Source organism: Chionomys nivalis, chromosome 18 (assembly GCF_950005125.1).
Source record: "Chionomys nivalis chromosome 18, mChiNiv1.1, whole genome shotgun sequence".
Taxonomy (NCBI): Eukaryota; Metazoa; Chordata; class Mammalia; order Rodentia; family Cricetidae; genus Chionomys; species Chionomys nivalis.
Genome location: NC_080103.1, coordinates 37676195 through 37694485, shown reverse-complemented (window position 1 = coordinate 37694485; position 18291 = coordinate 37676195). Strand labels below are relative to the sequence as shown.

At 42.2% G+C, this 18291-nt stretch overlaps 1 protein-coding gene across 45 annotated transcripts in view; it reads left to right on the top strand.

Moving 5' to 3' along the window:
* The window catches only part of Ank2 (ankyrin 2), a 532749-nt gene that overhangs the window by 237219 nt on the left and 277239 nt on the right, over positions 1–18291 (top strand). For 11 of the 45 annotated variants that reach the window (XM_057793901.1, XM_057793899.1, XM_057793891.1 and 8 more), the window contains exon 1: positions 9462–9689. The exons of 3 other annotated variants lie outside the window; for them this stretch is intronic. In XM_057793901.1, the coding sequence (XP_057649884.1) occupies positions 9585–9689 (105 nt within the window). In that variant the 5' untranslated portion in view covers positions 9462–9584. Of the gene's footprint in view, positions 1–9460; positions 9690–18291 lie in introns of those variants that run through there. 31 more of the 45 variants (XM_057793935.1, XM_057793934.1, XM_057793931.1 and 28 more) reach the window with 7 other exon arrangements.

Here is an 18291-nt window from a genome sequence, read left to right as displayed (position 1 = left end):
AACCTTCCTACCACACCATGCACAGGGACACTCTGCTTCTTCACCCCCTGAACTCAAGTGCACCATATGACTGTTTTGACCAATAACATATAGAAGAGCTTTTTATGGTACGTCCGTTTCTGTTGCCTACCTCTTGGAAGCCAGCTGTCATGGAGGAATGGATCTACCTTGGGACCACTAAACAGAGAGATGCTCAGGCCATCTGGGGAACCTCTGAGGAACAAATTGATGTGCAGGACAGAGTAATGAGTACTGAGGATCTGGAGAGTTAACAAGGATCCACTGTAGCCTTGGGCTCAGCACACATAACATGAATCAGAATGAGCCAGATCGCAGATCCTGGTCTGAGTCCCTGACCCACAAATTTGTGAGCAAAATAAAAGCATTAATAAAGGCAGTAGGTTTATGAAGTAATTTGTGACAGTAATGGATAAATGGATTAGTGTCAGTTTGGACTGATGGGCGGTAGAAGCTCATTTTGAACAAATCTTAAACGGGAGGGAGAGTAGTGGCCCATAATTAGTGTGTGGTTTGAATGAGCCTCCATAAGCTCATAGGGAGTAGCATTATTGGAAAGGAATGGGAGGTGTGACTATGTTGGGGTAGGTGTGGCTTTACTGGAGGAAGTGTGTCACTGGGGGTGGGATTTGAGGTTTCAAAAGCTCTGGCCAGGCCCAGTGGCTTACTCTCTCTCTCTCCTTGCTGCCTTTGGGTCAGGATGTAGTATGCTCAGCTCCTTCTCGAGCACCCTGTCTGCCTCTGTGCTGCCATGCTTCTCCCTGTGATGAGAATGTATTAAACCTCTGAACCTGTAAGCCAGCCCCAGTAAAATGTCCTCCTTTATAAGAATTGCTGTGGTCACGGCTTCTCTTCACAGCACTAGAAACACTAAGATTAGTTATTCAATCAGAGGGGTAAAATTGCAGACTGATTTTTCTTTACTACCCCTTGCCTTTTTAAAATTTATTTAAACTATATACAGACTGAAGCTGTATTGTTTATCATGGATTCCCCAGTATTCTTCCCGGGAAAGGTAATAATATAAAACTCTTAGCTCACCGCTACGTTAATTCTCTTTTGACTTTTCCAATCTGGTTACCACAGTCAGTGATCCCTCACCTATTCTTCCAGTATTTTGAGCCTGCGGGGGCGGGGGGGGTGCGGAATTATCTTATTAGCTTTTTGTTTCTTTTGTTTTCTTTATTTTTATTTTACATCTATCTATCTATCTATCTATCTATCTATCTATCTATCTATCTATCTATCTATCTATCTTTGAGAAAGGGACTCTTTAAGCCCAGGCTAGTCTAGAACTATGTACCTGAACATGACCTTGAATACCTGATTCTTCCATCTCAGCCTTGGGAGTGCTGGGATTACAGGCAGGAACCACCCAGGATCAAACTCAGGGCTCTGTGTATGATAGGCAAGCACTCTTCCAGCTGAGCTACAGCCCCAGCCTCTATGTTTCTAAAGTTTAAAATAATAGCTTTCTTGACCTTTTGCTTATACTTGAGTGTAATACCGAACATTTGCGCCTGGGGCTTAGTGATTTATATAGCTTCTCTTTTCACCCTGGCACATCTAAGCAACTTAAGGGTTTGTATGTTTGCTGCGGTTGAGGAATCCCAAAGGTCGTTTTAGCAAAATGACACCTACTGGAAGATGTGGGCACTGGATTCAGAATGAGAAAGCTTGTAATGTGTAACCTTGAATAGATAGCCTAATTTTGCGAATTCTAGCTTACTGCATGTTGGAAAAGGGGTGGGTCTGAGGGTCCACATTCCTTTGGATGTCATGTTCTCATGTAGCTTTTAACATATGATGTATGTTTATATAGGGATTAAATGTGGAGGCTATGGGTTATTTGTGTGCTGGGTTTTCATCAATGGACACAGTTCCTCTCTTTATAGGTTAGAGGAAAAAGATTTTGTCACATAGTGAAACTCGTTTGAGATTACAAATCTTTACAGGGATGGTCAAGTCACCCTGGGACAATGTCTGTCAAGGACACAATCTGCCTCAGAGCCCCACTCCTTTGCACCTACAGGGAAACCCAATTAAAACATCTATTTTCAAGAACTCATATCACCAGAGACCGGAGATACAGTGGAGCAAGCAGGTAACAGTACGTCCTAAAAAACTGACCTAGCCAGGAAAATGCACACGGAGAGCTCACCCACATTCTGATATTCTGTGAAAGTCTACATTTGATCTAAAATATTGTGGCTAATATTGACATAAAACGAGCTTCATACTGATTTCAGTAACTGTGGATTTGGAGGTAAGGTAGAAGGCTCAGATTATACAGCATGGGTTCCAAAGCCTTTATTTTTAGGTCAAAAAGATAAAATTTGAAGTCAAATACCTGTTTGGTAAATCTTATGCCTGACTGGAATAACATAAAAACGTGCTTCTTATTGCTGTAATATTGCTTCCAAATTCATCTTGCTGGGTTTGGTGGCTCCAGCCTGGCATCCCAGTACTATGAATATACTGTGCCAGGAAGATCTAAAGTTCGAGGGCAGCCTCAGTTTCTTTGTGAGATCCTGTCTAGAAGACAACAGCATTCACTCTGTGAACTGGTTCCCGAGCCTGCTTTCATCAGGACAGGTCACACTCTGTTGTAAGTGTATCAGAAGCAACGATTTATGCTCCTTTGACTGTCTAAGGCAAGTGGCCATTCACTGTACTTATTTAAGTAAGAATTAAGGGTTCCTTCATTTCAAATAGCCACAGAAAAAGTCTAACTCAGGCTTTTTAACATGTGTCCATAAGAAGATTCCCACAGTCAGGCACCTCAGGCTGTAGCATGAATGCTGGGCTTGGTTTTTCTCCTTCTAACCGGCTTTGGCATCTAGGGAGTAGTAGCAAATGTTTCTGAGTCCTGGTCTCACCTTTCCTAAATGAAATGGATTTCAAAGATGTCTCCCAGAAGGCTCCTCTTGCCCATCCCTCTTCCTTCTCACTTCTTTCTGAACTGTGATTGTAACACCTTTAATGGTGACAGACTAATGAACGCGTCTGTCCACTCCATCACCATCATGTCTCCCAGGATTCTGTCTGTTATAGACTCAAGCACAGCTCTCCCTACTCTTCTGCTCAGCTCTCACCCAGCAGCTGCCTGTAAGGAAGACTTTTTGGAAAGTGGCGCCCACCTCACTTAGGATTCCAAGGTTGAAGCATCACCAACATGGAGGCACAGAAATAACCACATGGGCCAGGGGAGATGGGACAGAGAACCACACATGGCGGTGTCGGTTCCTACAGAGTCACACATGGTGATGTCTTAAGGCTTAGGATGCAGCCATTAGAGGGCACACACCCACATTGTTCCATCTCGAACGTTGTTCTTCACATAGATTTGTCCAAACTTTCGGTGCGGATATTCTCCATTTACAGGGAGCTTCCTTCCTCTCAGCTTTTCCCATTTTACTCTGTCTGGGTTGTGTGTCCTGCTCTGTGCTTCTACACCTTACAAAGAGAGCCATCCACAGTTCCCTGATGACTCTCGTGTTTAGAAGAGGCATTCTTTGTGGGGGGAAAAGTGGCTTAATTCACACCAAGGTCCCAATGTGTGCATCTCATCATTAGGATATCCTTGAATTAAATTATAAGTGAGTGGTGTAAGGGTCAGACACAGTGAGAGGTGGGAAAGGCGCGAAGGAGAGAGAGGAGCTGCTTCCCATTGGTGGTGATAATGAAGCTACAAACAGCCAGTGAAACGTGGGAGCTTCCCTGCCTGGTCCACAAGCCTGGCGTTCGCTCCTGAGTAGATGTGATACTGTACAGAGTCTTCAGATCATCTCTCAAAGAGGAGCACTGCACAACAGGATGGAGTAAGAACAGCAGGCAAATTCAGGACAAAACTCTGGAGGTGGGCAGCCCTGGGAGCTGGAAGCACTACATACACCAGGGCCTTTACTAGTGTGAATTTTGCTATGTTTCTCCCTCTGGGAAAAAAAGATTAAACAAACATAGAACCAAGAAACCCCAAGAGTGCCTCAAAAGGGGCATGCTTTATTTACAAGACAGGTAAAATTAGTGGATTTTCTGGTGGAAAAATGCTCGAGAGAAGCATCTGAAGGAACGAAGAGTTCATTAAGGTTGAGAAAGCTGTCTATCACGGCAGGGATGCTGTGTTGAGGACTGCTGTAGCAGGGGCAGCAGGCTTATGAGGCTCACATTACCAGTCAGGAATCTGACACGGTCTCCTTTCTACCTAGTTCAGGATTCCAGACAACAGGTGGCGCCACTCACATTCTGGATGTGTCTTTTTACCTCCTTTAATGTGCTCTAGACACACCTTCATAGACAGACCCAGATGTTGATCTAGGTTAATTAATTCTAAATGCTGTCAAGGGTCTGGGGTGATGGATCAGTGATTAGGAGTGGTTGCTCTACAAGCCTGAGGACGTGAGATCAAATCCCCAGCACCCAGGCATATAGGACTGTGTGTCTGTCACCTCAGTGCTGAGGGGGTAATCCATGTATGACACAGAATAGTAGGACATTATAACTCCTGTCCTCACAGTTATGAAATCTGAAGTCCAAAGTTAAGCAGTGCCCCGGAAGGGGAGGGGGGTAAGGATGCAACTTAGTTGCTAGAGTGCTTACCTAGCATGCACAAAGCCCTGAGTTTGACCCCTCCCCACCCACAGCACAGCATAAAACTGCATGTGGTGGGCCATGCTCTGATCCTAGCACTGAGGGGTAGAGGTAAGAGGATTCCCTAGGTAATTCAAGGTAATTCTTTGTTACGAATCGAATTTGAGGCCATTCTAAGCTGCATAAGACCTTGCAGGGAGTGGAGGAGGGGTAGGGGGGGCAGTAGTCAGGTCACGTTCTTTCTGAAACTCCGAAGGATGCCTCTCCGCCTCCTCCTGAGTTCTGGTGGTGTCTGGCACTTCTTGGTATTCCTCTCCTTGCAGCTGCTTACCTCCAGTCTCTTCCCGTCCTCACACACCTCCTCACCTTGCATCTCCTCTTTTCACAGAGGATAGCCGTTGCAGATTAGGATTTCCTCCAAACCATCACAGCCTCCTCTAAGAGTGACCGGCTCTGTAAAGACCCAGTTTCCAGATGCAGCCACATCCTCACAGATGAAGATATTGATTGACAGTTTTATTCGTAGCAGTGGTATACCTGTATAGCTCCTCCAGGTGGAAAATGGACTGGGGAACTCCCGTCCTATGTCTGCCAAGTTGTTAAGGGTTTCAGTCCCTGGAGCAAAGCATTTTTAGAACTTCCTAGAAGTGAACCTTTTAAGCGTTGTGTCTGAAAATGCATTTGCAACGTCAGACAGTTCTGACTCACAAATGAACTTTGGAAGGTGATTTGTCTCGATGGTATGATTGCTTATTCTCCAAAGGACTTTACTCCACTCAGATAGTCTTATGATTAAGAAAAAAAAGGTCTGAGTTAGATTTGTAAAATACTTTGAGCTCTAATGGTTTAATAAAATAGAGCAGGCATACTAAAATTAATAGAAGCATCTATAAATCTCCATGCCTTTAAATTACGTGGTATAAAACCAATCAAGAACTTATGCTTTCTCTCTGTGGGTTGCTGACATGTGACTGGTGTCTGCTTCTGGCATTTTCCATCTTAGTCTTTGCCTATCTTACTTTATTGTATAAAGTGGCTGCTTTTCATTGAAAGTCATCATGATTTAGTAAAGGAATAGTGGGTTTCGACCAGAGGAATGTAATCTCTAGGTTGTATTAACTTTGTTACCTTGGGCAAGTCAGTCAAACTGCCTGTGCCCTGGATTTCTTATCCATATTGGAATTAAAATGAGTCTTCTCCCTTTGTGATTATGAGAGCCTCATTAAAAATGACTAAGTACTTATTGTGTGCATGGCTGTGGATGCTTGGGTGCAGTAGAGGGAGAATAGAGAGCCCAGTGCTCGTGGGGCTCCATCCCTAAAGAAAACAAGTAGTTTATGAATTATGACTGTGTTATAGGTTTAAGGTGTTATTATCATTGCTATTCTGAATCCATCAGCTCCAATTTTCAAATATTCTTAAAAAATCTTATTTGGAAAATTTTTTACACCCTCTAGATAACAAGAAGAGCATAAAAGAAAAGGGAAATCTAAGATTTGAAAACATATGCCCTGTCATAAACTGAAACTCATGGTAAATATTGAAAATGTCCTTCCCAAATGATAAAAGTTGTCCTTTAATTCCTGACCCTTCTGCCTCCGCCTCCCAACTGCTGTGATTACAGGAGTGGACCCCCATACTCCTTTTTCTTTCTTCTAGGCTCGTCTTACTCTGTAGCCCAGGCTGGCCTTGAAATTGGATCAATCCTTCTCCTTCAGCCTTCCATTCACTGGGACAATTTCCATGCACCACCATGTCTGGCTCATTATTGAATGTATTTCTTAATTGTATTTAGAATTAGTTAGTTCCTTGGCCTCTACCAGATACTGCACACTGTATCAGGTTCACATGGAATGTCAAAGTACATATAAAACCCTGCCTTAGCCGGGCGGTGGTGGCGCACACCTTTAATCCCAGCACTCGGGAGGCAGAGGCAGGCGGATCTCTGTGAGTTCGAGGCCAGCCTGGTCTACAAGAGCAAGCTCCAGGACAGGCTCCAAAGCTACAGAGAAATCCTGTCTCGAAAAACAAAAACAAACAAACAAATAAACAAAACAAAACAAAAAAACCTGCCTTCAAGGAGTTTAGAGTCCATTTGGACAACATGTTCACTACACATTATTATGGTGGAAATGGAAGGGTTTCTGGATGAGAGGCACAGATTGAAAACCTCAGAAGGTTAAAGAACAACAACTCCCTTAGACATTTGTACATCGTCTTCTGGGTGAAATATTTATTGTAGGTTAATGTAGTTGTCTACCTCTGTCAGGAGCCGGCATTGTAACAGTGCCATTCTTTCTCTCTCTAAAACAAGCGTGTGTAAGATTTTCTATTTTTCTATTTCTGCTTTCTATTTCTGTAACAACCATGTTATGCATTGGACTTTTGTGCTTTCTCCAAAATTCGCGCTGAAACATCATCCCCAGTAAGATGGTCTTGGGGGAGGAAAGTCTTCAAGAGGTGACTGGATCACAAAGACAGAGCTGTGGATGGGATCAGGGAACTTTCAGAAGGATGCTAGCTGGGCCTTCTCCTTTGCCCTTCTGTTCCTCCCATCAGGTATCCACAGCAAAAGCATTTAGGTACTGTCTTGGAAGGAGCTACCGGGCCCTCTCCAGAGCCAAACACACTGTGCCACAATCTTGGATTTCCTAGTCTCTGGAACTGTGAGGTGTACATTTGTATTATTTATGAATCATCTAATACCAGAAAAGGAGTAGCACAAACACCCTGGCATTTTTGGCTGATTTTCTGAGGGAGAGGACTGAATGAACCTGGGTATTTAAAGTTCTTCACTGCCGATATGGAAGGCACTGTCACAAGAGGTTGGCCAAATGTTTTCACAAGTTATCAGTTCATAAACTGCTATAATATGCAGTGTGTTTGTTTCTGGTTTATACAGAAATGAGCAATAAGTATTCTGATTTGTCTACTGACTCTACTGATTGAAAAGCTGAATCTGTGAATGAAGACTGTTCGTTGTGTGTCTTTGGTAGATCTAGCTACCATAGACGTTGTCTTTTTTCCCCCTGAGGGCCTTTCAATGGTCATTCTCCTTGACTGTAATATTTTTCTTTCAGAGAGTCGCTTGGCTTAATCCCTCACTTCATTCAGGTTTCTGGGGAACCTGCCCAGGCACCTTTTATTAAACAGCATCTGTCTCTCATCACCCTTTGCTCTACTTTTTCCACATAGCATTTACAGCTAATATTTTTGTTTCTTGTCTAATTTCCCTATTATAATATAAGCCATCTAGTGACAAACATGCTTTCTGTTTTGTTTTACTTCCGTGTCCCTGGGGGATCAGATATAGTCTCCCTGGTTCTTAGTTTTTGCCACATGGAAAACATTTTGAAGCTGAAGTTGCTCCCAAGAAAAGGAAAGGAAAGGAATTCCCCTAGGGAAGCGGGGAGGGGGGATAAGGAAGGATGAGAGAGGGGACATCATGGACATTTTGGTGTGGACTCTGATAACAGTCAGTGGAAGCAACTTCTGGAAACTTTTTGTAGACAAAGAACAAAGGACGCTTAGAGTCTTTGCCCTGTCTGTGGCACAGTGTTTGTGGGATGGATTAGATGGTACAGAAGCAAGGGAGGGAGTGAGGGCACCAAGGTGTGGCTGTGTGTGGCGTGTGGAAGCATCTTGGGACAGGAGGCAGAGAGAAAGAGAACTGAGAAAAGAGTGTGAGTGTTTTTTGTTGAGGTGTTTCTTGGCAGGCGGCTTCATTGTCACGTTGAAACCATGTTTAAGAAAGACATTTCTGAGTTGAAAACACCCCATTTGCCCGTGGTAATGGGCTTCCTAATGAGAACCCAGAGACGCTCTCAGCCGTCCCAGCACACGCACATACATTATCTCCCTGGTTTCATCCTTGCTGTTTTTACACTTAACTATTCTGCATGTTATACTTGGAGTTTTCTAGGAATAAGGATGAGTATTTAGCATGTGTGCTTGTGCAAAATATATCTGGCTCTGCTTGCAGCCACAGTTTAACATTAAATATAGAAATAGCCACCTTGATCCAATAGATGAAATTAGGATTCTTGTTACATAAGCAAGCCAAGACTGTGGAAAATCAGATGAAAAGGTCCGTGAGATTAGACCTTATGTTTTATGCATCAGCCAGTAGAACTGTGCTCAGAAAATCTCTATAACAGGCATGAAATGTTTTACCTCCATGACATCTTATATATTTAATAGACCTTGGCCAACTGCTGTTAAGGAAGGTTCTGAGAAAATCAACAATCTTCCCCCATCCCCCCACCCGCTATCCTCCTGTGTCAAGTGGTCAGTGGGTGGGGCTCCTGTGTTACAGGTGCCTTCAGAGCTTGCCCTGCCAGGAGGCCCAGGAGGGAGTGGTCAGGTTGCTGATGGCTGTTGAAGCTGTTAGCAAGCTTTATGAGAGAAACCGTCTTTAAGGGTTTTCAAAGGTTATAGCCTTGAACCAAGAGAATAGCGTGGTAAAAATGTAACTTTCTTATAATTACTTTAGGATATGAATAACCTCCATTTCCTTATCTGGACGTGCAATGCACCCCTTTGGGTTCAGACATTCAAGTGTCATCATTTCCTCTGTATGCATTGGGTCTGTCCCACTGAAGTACCTGGAGGAAGAAAATGAAGTGCAGGTTTTATGCGTGGCAGGCACCGATCCTGTAATGGGTGTGTCGAAAGGCAAGCAGCAGGGTTCCCCAAATTGCTTCTGTCCCAGGCATTCCTTTTTTTTTTTTCCACAGCGTTCTTTATTGTAGTCTGTCCCCTGATGGTAATTGGTTGAATCCGATTTAACAATGCAGTCAGATAAACAGTTGTGGCAGCTGCTGCCATGGCAACGTCACCGTCCTCGCCCTCCTAGCGCGCGCCCCTTCCCCACCCCTCCTCCCGCCTGCCTGCCTCCTGCAAGTGCATGCTCGCCAGTGGTCTGTTCCCGCGGCCGGGGTGGATGGCACAGCTATTTTCTTCCCAAACTGCTGAAAATGATGAACGAAGATGCAGCTCAGAAAAGCGACAGTGGCGAGAAGTTCAACGGCTATAGTCAGAGAAGAAAAAGACCCAAGAAGGTGCATTGGAGGCTCCAGAACGTCTGTATATAAATGTGTGTGTGTGTGTACGCGCGCGCGCGTGTGTGTATGTGTGTACATGCCACTGCAAGGCTGGGGAAGCTGTGGGGGCTTAGGAGTAACTAGCTATAGACAGGAAGAGTGCCAAGCCTTGGTCTAGGAAGAGGCAGGTGCAAGCGCCTGCTTTCTGGGGATTCTAAGGTTCGCACGGTGAAGTGAGCTCAGATAAGGTGTGTTCGGTGCATTACTGAGGCTTTCCATCGCCTGTTTATGCTTTGGGTGTTCACTGGCTACAAGTCGTTTGTTATTATTATTTTTTCTTTGAATAACTGAGATTCCGAGTCAGAATGCTTAGCAAGGTGGCTTTGGAAGCAGAAGGCAGATTTTTTAGCCAGCTGTGTTTGCCCGGCGACAGTCTTGGAGATGGCTAGACAGGGGATGCCTTTTTGGTCCCACCCTTGGTGTGTTCTTCCTCTGCAGAAAAGAGTGGTGACCAGATTCCCCAGCATGCTATTTCTTTGCTTTCTTAGACCTTCTACAGTTTACTCTGACATTAGCATGATGGCTCTTTCAAAGATTAAGATAAACAGCTAAAGATATTATGGGCTTGGGCGAGGGGTTGGGCACACAAAGCAGTTTGTAGGATTTCTTACTCTGATACAATCCCACATCCTTGGTTTTCAGGGAAATGACACCAATGTGTATGGTGGGGGGAATACAAACTAGGCAGCCCCACCCGAAGCCAGCACTTCTTTATGGCCCGACTCCTGGTGTACTGCTGCCTTCCAGAGCTCTTGAGCCCCACCTCTGAAAGAGAGGCTTCCCAGATCCCTTCTAAGATCCCTTCATGTCCTGGAGCAAAAATATGGGCGGGGTATTCCTTCTGATTCTCCCAGAGATGATTTCTACCGCTTTGATGTCTTTGGATTTTGAAAGAGCAGATTACAAAAAAATCATAGTTCTGAACAAATGACTGTTTCTCATCTCACCACTGTTGGATTTGTATGGTGTTTGTTGTCTCAAAACTACAGCTCTGTGGTATAATAAATGTCTCCTAATAAAAGTCTAAATAATTTGAAATCTGTGATAGTCAAAAGACACAACAAACCAGAGAGTGGTGTATTTGTCGGATGGTGTCATGTGGTCATGTAATGCCTTAGAAACACGCGTGCCCACACATGACAGTTTTTAATAATAGCACGAAGACAGTGATGTTTGATAGGAGGCAAGTAAATAATTCAGGGAGATGTGAGCACAGAATCTGTCAGTCCCTGAGAGTTCTGGATTTCCCTTCACAGCAGGGTGTTTTCATAGAGGATTAGCTGATTGGGGGGTGGGGTGTGGATCTGCTGTAATCCACACTATCTTTTCAAGATTCTGCTAGTTCTTCTCTGGAGCCCCTGTGCTGCATTGTATGCAGTATCCTCAGGATTGCTAAGGGGGTGGGAAATGTGTCTGGAGGAAATTTTAAGCTCTCGTAGATGATAGTAAATCCACAGGGCAGAAGCCATCTCAAAGTATTACAGGACGGTGAGACACTAGACCCTCCGTGTAACAAGTATAATATTCTTTTAGATTTCACTTTTTTCTCAGTTGATTTTAGGAGCTTATTCTTTTTATAGCTAAAATGTAGCAATTAGTAGCAAGTTTTAAAGATATATGTGTGTGTACACACATGTGTGTTTGTATGTGCATGCACTTGAACACTGAATTATTGAGTGTTGAAAGCCATTTCACCTAAGAATTGCTGTTGGAAACATTATCACATGGTGCAGAGGAGGTGCCCACACACCCTCCGTATGTCAAGTCTGATGAAAGTAGGTGTGACCCTCCGTGCCTCCCTTGGAATTTGGAACATATATCAGCACTCATCTGTGAAAACAGGGTAGTTGTACACATGCAGGAGTATCTTGTGAGGATTTAAAATAACAGATGCAAAACTATTTGGACACCATGTAGTGTGTAGTTGACAGAATTGTGTGTTGTTATTGTTTTCTTAATGGGTGTTCATTGTAGTAAGCCTTTCAAGAAGGGAAGGAAGTCTGTTGTGCTTTTAAAAGAAGTGAAATGACAGAATATTAGTGATGAAAAGCCAGAAGTCTTTTAAATACTGAAAGTTATTTGCTCTAATTTGAAATTATTTTTAAAAAATATGTATTTTTAAATCATTGAGATGTATATGAGTGTGTGATGGAGCTGATTATTGTCTCCTATTATTTTGCGTAGCAGGTAACTTAAATGTCTCCCTTCCTCCCATCTTCCCTCCTTTTTTTCTCGCTTCCCCTCATCTTTCTCTTTTTTATTTACTTGGTGTGTGTTCATGTATGTGTGTGTAGGCACGTGTGTCCACATATAGGCTCCAGAGAAGAGCCTGTGGTGTCTTAGGAAGGCTATCTATCTACTTCTTTTAGAAGGTCTCTCATTGGCCTGGTGCTTCTTAATGATGTGACTAAAAAGTAATCCCAAGGGCTACTCCTGTCTCTTGTCCCACCCCCAGGGCACACACACACAATTGTAAAACTCTGTGGGGATTGAATTCAGGTCCTTATGTTTGCAGGGCCGCATTTTATTGACTGAACCAGCCCCATCTTCCTATCCTAGCTTTCTTCCTGTGGTGCTAGCCTTTGGGGCATGTGTTCTAGGTAAGCTCTCTACCACTGGATAGCAGCTGCTAAACCTTTCCTGTGTGAAAACTAGACTATCCAATGTTCTTTGGTTAGGAAATACTAATCAAAGCATAAGCATCTGGGAATGACATACAAGCAGAGAAAAACAAGAGCTGAAGTGAAGGCCATGCCAAGCCCTCCTGCCTAGCAGTGGATTTTTGTTTATGTTGTTGTTTTCTGTTAGAGGTTCACTGTGATCTGTTGTGGAATTCTGAGTCTCCAGGATGATTGGCCACCAGCTTGCCTTGGCCTAGGTAGAGATCCATCTGCTCATTATGTTTCTTATAAATGGTCCTCTGCTCTAGTAAAGGAAGGGCAGATGGGCCATGACCTCATCTTTATACATCATGAAAAGTGGTTCTGAGGGAAAGGACCAGAGGGTCTTTGACTGTAAGAGCCTGTTAGAAAATAGGCTCAATAAAGTGTTTGTTTATAGCAGAATTTTGGGCAGTACCTTAAGGACAGAAAATTCTTCAGGGACTTTCTTGTTTGGCTTCAGCAATTGAGCTTGTTTGTCTCCTCCACTCTGTGACCACTAGGAATTGACTTGAGGTTGACCTGGGTGCTTTTGCCCTACTGCAGTGGGCAGGAAGAAACACAACATAGGGGCAGTGCATCGTTGCAGTGAGAGGTACCCAGGAAATCATAGGCTATGGATTGGCCCTGATGGCAGATTTACAGTATAAACGGGTTCCCAGGCAGTAGCAGTTCTTTCTCTGGATGGTGTACTGTCGGAAAGTAGGTACAGTTTAATGTTACTAATGAAAGACACCACTTTCATTTATCTTAAGTGTTTGGTATTTTGTGGCTTGGGCTGTGTCTGTGCTTTGTCTGTGTTTAGACACGATACCGGGGAGGTGCTACTTCTGTCTCGCTCCATGCTGGACACAGAGTAACCTTGGGAGATGTTGATGCTCCTGGAATTGCCCTTGTTCCATAAGACACCAAGGCCAGCTGCTGGAAGTTGGTGGCTCCTGTTTTCTCTCTCAAGCTTCAACGCTAAGCTGCTTCTGCTGAGAGACAGATCTGCTTATCCTTACCTGCTATTTAGGTCCGAGTAAAATAAGCTGTGGCTAGTAATGCTACTAATGTTTCAAAGAACAGTTTCCTTAAGACACACTTGTTTCACACAAACTCAGTATTAACCAGGTGAAGAACTGAGGTTGATGTTCAGGGGTAATATGGGAAGAAAGATAAGTGGCTTAGCCAACTCTGGGCTAGATTCTGGGTCAAAAATGATCATTAAGAAGTATGGAAAGCCTTTTTGTCTTAGAGACAGTGTCCTTTGCTTTACAGAAGCTACTCAGTTTCAGGAGGTCCCATTTATTCAATGTTGCCCTTAATGTCTGTGCTGCTGGGGATAAACGTAGGAAGTGATCTCCTGTACCCATATGTTGTAGAGTACTTCCAACTTTTTCTTCTATCAGGTTCAGTGTGTTCAGACTAATATTGAGGTCTTTAATCCATTTGGACTTGAGTTTTGTGCATGGTGATAGATATGGATCTATTTTCATTCTTCTACACGTTGACAACCAGTTCTGCCAGCACCATTTGTTGAAGATGCTCTCTTTTTTCCATTGAATACTTTTAGCTCCTTTATCAAAAATTAGGTGTTCATAAGTTTGTGGGTTAAAATCAGGGTCTTCTACTCGGTTCCATTGATCGACTTCTCTGTTTTTATGCCAATACCAAGCTGTTTTCAATACTGAGGCTCTGTAATAGAGTTTGAGGTCAGGGATGGTAATGCCTCCAGACGATCCTTTATTATATAAGATTGTTTTGGCTATCCTGGGTTTTTTGTTTCTCCATATAAAGTTGATTATTGTCCTCTCAAGATCTGTGAAGAATTTTGATGGGATTTTAATGGGGATTGCATTGAATCTATAAATTGCCCTTGGTAGAATTGCCATTTTTACTATGTTGATCCTCCCTATCCAAGAGCAAGGGAGATCCTTCCATTTTCTGGTATCCTCCTCAATTTCTTTCTTCATTGACTTAAAGTTCTTGTCAAATAGATCCTTTACTTCCTTGGTTAGGGTTACCCCAAGATATTTTATGCTATTTGTGGCTATCGTGAAGGGTGATGCTTCTCTGATTTCCATCTCTGCTTCCTTATCCTTTGTGTATAGGAGGGCAACTGATTTTTTGGAATTGATCTTGTATCCTGCAACGCTACTAAAGGTGTTTATCAGCTGAAGGAGTTCTTTGCTGGAGTTTTTGGGGTCGCTTATGTACACTATCATATCGTCTGCAAATAATGAAAGTTTAACTTCTTCCTTTCCGATTTGAATCCCTTTGATCCCCTTATGTTGTCTTATTGCTATTGCTAGAATTTCAAGCACTATATTAAAGAGGTATGGAGAGAGTGGACAACCTTGTCGTGTTCCTGATTTTAGTGGAATAGCTTTGAGTTTCTCTCCATTTAATTTGATGTTAGCTGACGGCTTGCTATAAATAGCTTTTATTATATTTAGGAACGACCCTTGTATTCCTAATCTCTCTAAGACCTTTATCATAAAGGGATGTTGAATTTTGTCAAATGCTTTTTCCGCATCTAAAAAAAAAAAAAAAAAAAAGAAGTATGGAAAGGAAGAGAATAGTGAACTTCTTATTCCATGTAGTATCTTGTCTGATTATATTAAAAACAACCTAGAAGCATGTTGTCTTTCGGCTCAACATGCTTTCCAACTTGATAGTGAGAAGACGGCAGTGACTTGGCCCCAGAAGAGGCTGAAGGAGCCTTAGATAATTTATGTGAGTGAAAATAGAAATCACAATGAGGAACGCGCTAAAGATCTTATTTTTACAGCAGCCACACAGAGCATGGTTTGATGGATCAGATAGCAAATCCAACATTTGAATGTTCACGTGTTCATGAGCTCAAACTGGTTTTAAATTAAATCTGGGGTCTTCCTATTTCAGTCAAACATAGAGAGGTTTTCATGCATACTTTGTACTGAGTAATATCTCCATTTCTTATTTCCCAAATAACTTAAAATTTGACCTTTCACAGAACATCAATTTATAGGACAAAATGGTCTATGTTGCCTGAAGACAGCAATTCTCTGTCACTGAAGGTATTTAAAATGACCATCTGTTGGGGTGATGAAATTTTGGTACTGGAAAAATTCTTTCTTACTTGTCCTCTGTAGGTTTTCTGTGTCTTTTTCTTTTGTCTACTCATCTTTATGACACTTTGCAATGACAATTTCATATTATGGTAGTAATTTATACTATACTATCCTGATAAAAGCAGTAGGTGCTGAAGTATTTTTTTGCTCACTACAATTACCAGGACTACCTGGGCACTGCTAGAATTCTGTTCTTTGGACCATCTGCAAACCTGCTGTTATCAGAATGTTTAGGGATATTTACCAGGCTCCTATCTCTTCTCTCGTTCAAGTTTAGTCATTACTTTAGAGTTGTTCATAGGGACTATGCTTTGTCTTCATAAGAAGAATGCTTTACCTGGGCATGGTGATACATATCTGTCATAGACACTGAGGATTTGTAGTTCAAGGCCAACCTCAGCTACCGTAGCAGTGAAGGCCACCTGTGTCAAGACAGTCAGAATAAAATAAAATCAGTTAGTTAACATTTAGAGAATAAAGAAAAGAAGAATCTCTGGTTACATTTGTTATATTGCTATTCCATGGTTCTCACAGTCAACCTTTCTTCTTTGTCTAGATTCAGACACAAGGAAGAAGAAAGCAGTTTCCCCTCTCTTTATGTCTGAATCCTAGGATTGACATTTGTTCTCACGAGTCTTATTTATTTTCCTAGGAATTGGCCTAGACAGACGACATGCTTGACGCGGAATGTGCACGTAAAACAGGCAGAACAGCACAGATAAATAAGTGGGTACCTTTGCGTGGATTAGGCACGCCCGCTTACACTAGCCTATAAGGGTAACACTACCTTCATGACTCTAGGTCTCGGGCTCTTCTGAGGAACTCTGTGCGCATGGCACTCGGTGTTTGTTCTATTACCCGTTCCTTTGCACCCACTCTCTTCTGAAGTGTTAAGGGTCTCTTACCTTCTTCATGAACGCCCTACGGAGTCACGTGATTGTACTTTGAAAGAGGCTTCACGTTTTTAATCTGCATGTCTTTGTCTTGTCATGGTGCAGAGCATGCCGAATCATGAAAACACTTACGGCTTGTTTGCCTTCCTGTGGGTGTTCTTTTATAATTTCTGTTGGGAACAAAAACAAAGCCACTGCTTATTTTTATCTCAGTGGACACTGGAAGAATTCCTGACAGCAAATAAAGTTTCGATTTGAATTTTCTTTTACTTGATAAGACAAAGTAGCATTGCCACAAAATAAGGTATTTTTTATAGAAAAAAATCTTTTGTGTAATCGAGACAAGTAAATATTATAAATGATTCTTTTTATCTGAGTTCCACTAGTACTTCCTATCCCTTGAAGGAAGGTCAATCTTTTTAAACCAGAGTGACATGGTAAAATATGATCTATTTAATATCTTCCGTAATCTAGGGCTGGGCATGGTGGGGGCATGCCTGTAACAGCAGCACTTGGGATGGAGGCAGAGGCCTGGAGACTGCTGTAAACTAGAGGCCAGACTGGCCTACATAGTAATTTTCAGATAATCTGGGACTATACAATATAGTAAGACTCTGTCTAAGACACACACACACACACACATGTCTGAGGGGTGAAATACTAACCATTAGAGCTAATTTTTATTTTTATTTTTATTTTATTTTTTTTTGTTTCAGTACTGGGGTTCAAACTCAGGATCTTGTGTATGTGAGACAAGTTGTTTTTTTGTTTTTGTTTTTGTTTTTTTTTTGCCAGTAATCTACAACCCAGATCTGGCTGTTTGTTTGTTTGTTGATTTATTTTTTTTAAATAGTGTCTCACTACATAGCTTTGACTGGATTAAATTTTCTACCTTGAAATCACAGAAATCTGCTTGCCTTTGTCTCGCAAGCACTGGAGTTACAGGCTTGTGCTAGCAAACCCAACCCTTTAAATCTGTTTCTTTTTTATTCCTGTTTTTCTTTGAGCTCACACATCATTATTTTCTTCTACGTATTAGTTTGTGTTTGTAGTCATTAGGATGAAGACCTTGATTTCTAACATTTGCGTAATGAGCAAAAATTCCAAGAATCAGTCCGTCATAACTGGTCCAATGTAGGTGCTTCTTCCTCATGTGTAAGAAAGCCCTCTCGATACAATAATTTGACATTGATTTGCTGGGCGTAACTCACTGGCGCTATGGACCTAACTGAAAGTCACTGATTAGATACTTCCGTGAACTTTGCAATCTGACTGGATGTTACCATCCAAAAATAAAATAATGACTAATCCAGAGCAATATTATACTGTCATGAAATGTAATGTCACAAGTATTATGACTGATAGTATAAACAAGCACTTGGTTGTGCTTTGCGAGTAACAAACTCTCGAGAGCTCTGCAGAATAACAGGTCCGTGGGCATTTGTTAAAAGGGCAATCTCAATGGAAGAGCAATAGTGCGGAACGCTGGGATTTTGACAAATACTTGAGTTTGAAGAACTTGGATATGCAGACACCTTTTAACCACACAATTCCCAGGCTACTTTAGGAGTTAGGGAGCTATGAAGAGAAATGTTAGTTACAATATAGAGATGTAGAAATTGGGTGGGTGAATTGTAAGACGGGTGGGTGCACTCCCACATGGCTGTCTGTGTGCTTTGAGCTCTGGGTCAGCTCAGGCTTCCAATGCAGAATCCAGTTTGTTTGGGAAACTTGCTCTGTGCCCCTCTCCTAAAATACCTGTCACTCATTTTCTTATTAGTTTGTGTATATTTATACGTTTTGTATATACAAATATATTTTTATATATTTATATGTTTAAACTACTCATGCAATTAGCAGTAAATTCCAGCTAATGAATCTTCTGATTAACCAGGCTAGTGTTGATGCTTAGTAAAAGGGACATGGTAATCCA